Source organism: Trypanosoma conorhini, assembly GCF_003719485.1.
Source record: "Trypanosoma conorhini strain 025E chromosome Unknown Tco_14.4_contig_00879, whole genome shotgun sequence".
In the NCBI taxonomy this organism is placed as follows: Eukaryota; Euglenozoa; class Kinetoplastea; order Trypanosomatida; family Trypanosomatidae; genus Trypanosoma; species Trypanosoma conorhini.
Genome location: NW_021704972.1, coordinates 1 through 5890, shown reverse-complemented (window position 1 = coordinate 5890; position 5890 = coordinate 1). Strand labels below are relative to the sequence as shown.

General features: G+C 42.6%; 2 protein-coding genes across 2 annotated transcripts, besides 2 other annotated features; one reads left to right on the top strand and one right to left on the bottom strand.

Annotated features, from left to right (window-relative positions):
- Positions 1–53: 53 nt before the first annotated feature.
- Positions 54–1868, bottom strand: Tco025E_08799 (putative polyprenyl synthase; the record flags this gene model as incomplete). Its single annotated transcript, XM_029375638.1, has 1 exon — positions 54–1868. The coding sequence occupies one exon, from the start codon at positions 1866–1868 to the stop codon at positions 54–56; it is 1815 nt and encodes a 604-aa protein (XP_029224246.1).
- Positions 1869–2327: 459 nt separating this feature from the next.
- Positions 2328–2361: a sequence feature (GA-rich).
- Positions 2362–2515: 154 nt separating this feature from the next.
- Positions 2516–2557: a microsatellite.
- Positions 2558–3658: 1101 nt separating this feature from the next.
- On the top strand, positions 3659–5797 carry Tco025E_08798 (uncharacterized protein; the record flags this gene model as incomplete). The annotated part of the gene is made up of 1 exon (XM_029375637.1): positions 3659–5797. One exon carries the CDS (start codon positions 3659–3661, stop codon positions 5795–5797), a length of 2139 nt encoding a protein of 712 aa, XP_029224245.1.
- Between the last annotated feature and the right edge of the window lie 93 nt (positions 5798–5890).

The following is a 5890-nucleotide window of genomic DNA, read 5'->3' as shown; positions in this document are numbered from 1 at the left end:
AAAATAAGTATGCATACTTTAACATATTTTTTTTTCAGTTTTTAAGTACGTTCCTAAAAACTCCGCCTTGTGAGAAACAAACAGAAAGTTCGCATCATCACCTTTGGCATGGAATCCGGAATAAGCGGATCAAGAAGACTCCATTTTTCATCGACGAGCTTTTGGGCATCTGAAAGACAATCTTCAATGGCATTTACCGAATGAAGCAATTTTATAACCTCAGTAATTTTTTCTCCGTCCGATGTACGTTCCTGTAATATGTTCCAAATACGTTCTCGTTGGGGAAGTTCCAGCCTCCCCATTGCTTTTGCCACCGGATACGTAATCTTCCCATCACGAATATCCTCTCCTGCTTCCTTCAGATCTCCTTCAAATCCCTTGGCATTAAGTGCATCGTCAACAATTTGAAATGCCAAACCTAGTCCCAACCCAAATGCTTCCATCGCCGAGGTGACCTCCTCAGTTGCATCACATAAAATACAGGCAACGCGGCATGTGGCAGCCGCGACAGCCCCAGTTTTGTATGTGTGGATAGCTTTAAGAGCATCCTCAATCGCTTCCGACTTACCAGTACGAACAGCCTCAGGCATTAAATAGTGTAGACCGTAAATGTCCAGTCCCTGACCCGCGTGGCCTGCTTTCATGACATCAAAATATAATTCGTAAACTCGGTTAGCCTTTTCCATCGGAAGCGATCGAATCTCTGCGAAAGAAACACCCATAAAATAGCAGGCTGTTCCAGCATTAATGGCTGTTGGAACGCCGTACTCCAGGTGGGCGGTCTGTCCCCCACGTCTCACACACGAGTCATCCTGAATATCATCAATAATAAGCGAACCCACGTGTAAAAGCTCTGTAATCGCAATATACTTTGTGCAATCAAAGTAATCACGTGAAAGTGCATTACAGGCTGAAACAAGCACCAAACTGCGCCAAGCTTTTCCACCTCGATCAATAATAGAACGAACTGGAAGAAATAAGGTATCACAAACATGCTGGGCAACAACACCTTTACCAGTGCAATAACGTCCAAGCACATTTTTTTCAACCCATTCATTCGAGGCGGTTAAAGGATAAAAATTGGACAACGTTTTCCTTACATATTTTCCCACATGTTTTAGCGTAACCGAAGGGTCACCGCCAGTACTCAAGTTTTTCCGCTCATAGAAACCAATTACACTTACTGGTGCTCCCTTGTGACACCCCCCACCGGTCACACGTCCTTCGTAAAAGCCACCGGATACTAGAATTGTTGGAACCTCTTGATGATTAAATGAAGTATGTACATCAAGGGATAGTTGAAAAGCTGGAACCTCGATATGAAATTTTAAAGGATATTCAATAAAAGTTACTAAGCTTGTCCACCAATTTTCTTCTTCAAGTATAATATCATGGCAAACTTCCTTTGTTCCATCAAAAGTAAGGACACCAAGTAGTTCTTTTCGTTTCCCCGTTTCTGAGTCAAAAATATCAAACAAACTCAATTGTGAACCATCTGAAATACGCAAAGAAAGCCAAGTCCAGGCATCAAGAGCATCTCTTCCTATTTCGTTTTCTAAGCCTCCGTACTCCCGATCGTACCACCCATCCCCTTTTACATGGGTGATGGAATCAGCAAAAGTAATCTTTCCCTCCACATTCATTGATGGATAATAGTAATAAAACATGTCATTTACAATGCCGTTTTCCCCATGGAGAACAGGCGTTGTTCTTGCAAAAAACTCTAGTTCAACCGTAATATTTCGCATGGGATTATTTAGATATAATTTATACTTCCTTTCAGCACCTTCTCCTTCACCCTCAAGCAAACACTGATCATCGTAATTTATGTAAAGACGATCTTCGCCGATAACCGCAGCTTCGCTCATTGTCCTGTCAGGCAAAGGAAGCCGACCTTTTTTTGCCATTTCCAGTACAACATTCCCTGCATAAGAACTGCGATTCCCTCCATCTGCAGCAGTTTCTAGTCGGGCGATAACAATATCATGCGTTTTGTGGTCAAGTAAACTGTCAGAGTAATACTTCTCTTCACCAACATCAATCAACGCCCATACACACGAATAAGAAAAACGGACTTTTTTCTTAGAAACGCACCGGTCTTTTTGACAAAAAAAGATGCAAAAAGTGAAAAGTCCTTCTCTTTCTTGGCGTCGTGCAAGTGTGCATTAAAATACCACCACTGAAGCGCCGCTGAATCGCAAGGCATGTCTCCCACTGATGATTTTACCGGAGAGTCTCCAGGAAAACGGCGGGAATAAAAACCATTTCCCTCTTCAGAGACTAACGAAGATACACTGTGCATGCTATCAGGTGAAAATCTTTGTGGATTTTTTTTATTTTACCTTCTTGTATTTTTTTTTTGTGTATTCCAACGAAGGAAAAAAATAAAGTAAATACGGGGGAAAAGTAAGATAATACATGTGTTTCTCAACTAAACTGGAGCCCCGCTGTGATAACAGTACTTGAGCATTTGCTAAAAAAATATGCGTGTGTTTTTTTTGAGGAGTAATAAACAATAATAATTATTATTATTCATATTATTACTATTAACTTTATTCTCCCCAATATGTAGTGTTTGAGGGGGAAAAAAAAAGTTTAAAAAGTGCAAAACAAAAAGCTTCGAAGTAAAAAACAAAACGAGAATACATAATAGTAACAACAAAAAAGGAAAACAAACGATTTTTTCATTTCTCCTTGAGGTATATTAAAAAAAAATACTTCAAAGCATTCTCCAACAATATTCTTATCCATAAATGAAATGAAAATAAATAAAACACCACCATGGGACCTTGAGTCGCATCTAGAAACGTTCCCATAACATCGGAGAAGATGTTGTTCTGAACAACATCTACATTTATAGTCAATTACCACCATACAGGAAACCCGGCCGCGATCTCGGGGTATCAATGAACATGGGAAGTTCGCTAATACGAACGCAAGCATCCGCAGCTAATCAACCACCCCAAATGCATCAGGAGAAAAGCACACAAAAGGTCAATTATATACGAAACAAAAATAACAATAATAACGCGCTGCCAACAACGGCGTCGGGCCGCCTCTATCTCCCCCGCGTGTGTCCCCCGCAAAACACTGACCATGTCATTTTTCTAAAAACGAAATTGAAAAAAAAAACACACAAGCAATCGCCCGTGACGAAACCCAAGGCAACAAAGAATAATGAGAAGAAAAAAAAAGGCCACTTGGCCCCACCTTTTCCCGGTGGGGCAGGGCGCCCCGCTTTTCCGCTGGCGAGGAGCCGGCGCTGTTTTGAAACGGCGCGCGGGGGGCGCGACGTCCGCCAAAGCCTCGCGGCCATTCGGGGGAGTTGGCGGGCGTCTGTCTGCTTTTTTTTATTCTTCTTCTTTTCGTTGGCGGTGGCGCGCGGGTCTGGTCACACCTTTTTTTTTCGTGTCGCTGCGCGTCGGCTTAGTCGTCTGGGGGGAGTGTTTATTTATCATTGTTATTCTTTTCGTCCTAGTTTCGTTTCACTTGCCGATTTCGCTGTTGTTGTTTTGTCTGATTCGGTTCCATATTGTTGCGTTTTGAGTTCTTTTTTTTTTTTGCAATGCTGCATGAATTTTGTGTTTTCTTTTTCTTCTTTGCTGCCTTGTTTTTTTTTCGGTTTAGTAGGATTCTTTCCTGCATTAGTTGATAGAAAATGTTTCGACGCATATCCTTTTTGGGAAGTGGGGTTGCTTTTTACAGGCCTGTTTCATCTGGGAGCGATGGGACATCTCGTTTCCCTCCTAGTAGTCCGGGCGATGGTGTTGGAAACCTAGGCCAAGGAGCGAAGACTGTGAAGCAAGAGTATTCCGGACCTATTCCAGGGGCCACTGGAAAGGACAATCGTCCAGGGGTGTACGGCTCAAAACCTGCGCCTAGTTATTTTGAGGAACGCTACCCAAGAAGTCAAAAGAAACTTCCCAGTAAACAAGTATTGGGATCTAATGAACCTCGGGATCGTTCTGATAATATCAATGCACCTGAATATGATACTTCTCTTGGGAAATTTGAGCAAGCTCCCTATTTTACGGGTGGTCCTGCCGCTATGCGGTATCATAACTATGTCCGGGAACCTGCCGATAAAGAATCTGTGAATTATCGTGATGTAGTTCCACTACCACCATTTGAAGACCATCACCCTGATTTCTCGTACGCATCTGTAACTGGGAAGCGGGAGGGAAACATCACTTTATTAGCCAATACTGTTGTGAATTGGGAGATAAAGGCAGCCATGATGTCCCTTTATCGATCTTGCCTTAAAGGTCTCCCCATGGTGAAACACTACTATTGGCTTCTTACACCGCTGCCCGATATGAAGTATAAGGTCCGCGAACGTTTCATGCAAAATCAACATACAAAGGATCCTGATGCAATTCGACATTTACTTCATAATGGTTGGATGGAGTACCAAGAGGTCATTCTTTTTCGACGTAGTCGTGCCACTGTGGCAAAATTTTTTGAGTGGGAAAGCCAAGATGAGCTTGTGCGTGGTTATACAGGGGAAGAAGGTAAGATGCAGGAGGAGCGACGCTTTTGGAATGGTGAAGAGCAAAGACGCGAAGGTCCTTTTGATGGGCATTGGTCTTGGTTAGGAAAAGAGTGTGAAAAGGAATTTGAACTCATTGCTGGACGTATTCCTATGTCTTGGACGACATCGAAAGGATATTTTGAAAAAGGCCACGCGGATGGTACAAATTACTGGGAGAAAAATCTTGACTATGAAGGGTGGTATATCAAAAATGTAGATCCCGATCGTCAGAATGCCCGACGCGAGATGCAAGGCTGGATTGAAAGCGGCTATAATCAACCTAAACACTATGCAAGTAAAAACAGGCGTGGGTATCGTAGACTGGTAAAGGACATTGAAACTATGATGGAAACCTCGATGGAAGACCTCTATACGAAGAATAGGGAACAACTTTTTCAATACCTGATTCGAGAAGTTCATCCTGAATCAAATCGTATCAATGCCGAACGTACTTTGGCAAGGCAGGACGACGACTTCTACTCCACTAAATTTGAAGAATACGAAAAGTATTTGAAACAAGCTATGCGTGAGATGCCTAACCCACGTCTATGGAAGACGGATGCGTTTTATTTTCGGTTACGTTACCTCATTGCTCCACTTGAGTACAATTGGGCTAAGGTTCCTATTGGCAAATTGCAGGAGAAACTTTTCAACGGATGGATTTCAGATAATGCCAACTATGCGGTTATGAACAGTTTAATATTTTCCTCAATTAAAAATGACAAGACACGAAACCCAATGGCCAATACTTGGGGAGATTTTTACACAAGCTACGACCCAGATATCCCTGAAACACGTAAACTTCCCTGGTATCACCCTGAGTTTAACTATGATCGTCGTCACAAGTGGGATGAAAGGTGTATGCGAATGAAACGCTGGGTTCAGGGGGGAACTATAGATAGCAAATTACCTTTTTTTGATAGTATTATTGCAGAATGGGAACAATATATAAATCGCCCAGAGCGCTTTCGCGCACCAGATAGTGCAGAACGTCGCTATGGTGCACCCAGGATGGTTCAGCTGTACAGGTCACTTAATCGTCTCATGGATGTTGCTTTGGCAAATCAGCTTCGTAAGGCTCTTGAAAAGGCGTCGGGAAAATCAATGGAGCAGTTATCTAACCAATCGGTGGCGGAAATACAGGCTTTGCTAGCAACATTGGATCTCACTAAGTTTCGTTTTGATGTCCCGATAGTTATTTATCCCGATGAAGTTGCCCAGCCAAGCCTTGGATTGGATGGGGCTCCTGTTGCTTCTCACGCCTGAGAAACTTAGAAATGAAAGTGCATGGGCTTTGGCAAAAATATTTTTTTTTTTTTTGCTGATGGGGGGGGGATAGGGATAAATATTTGTCCGATG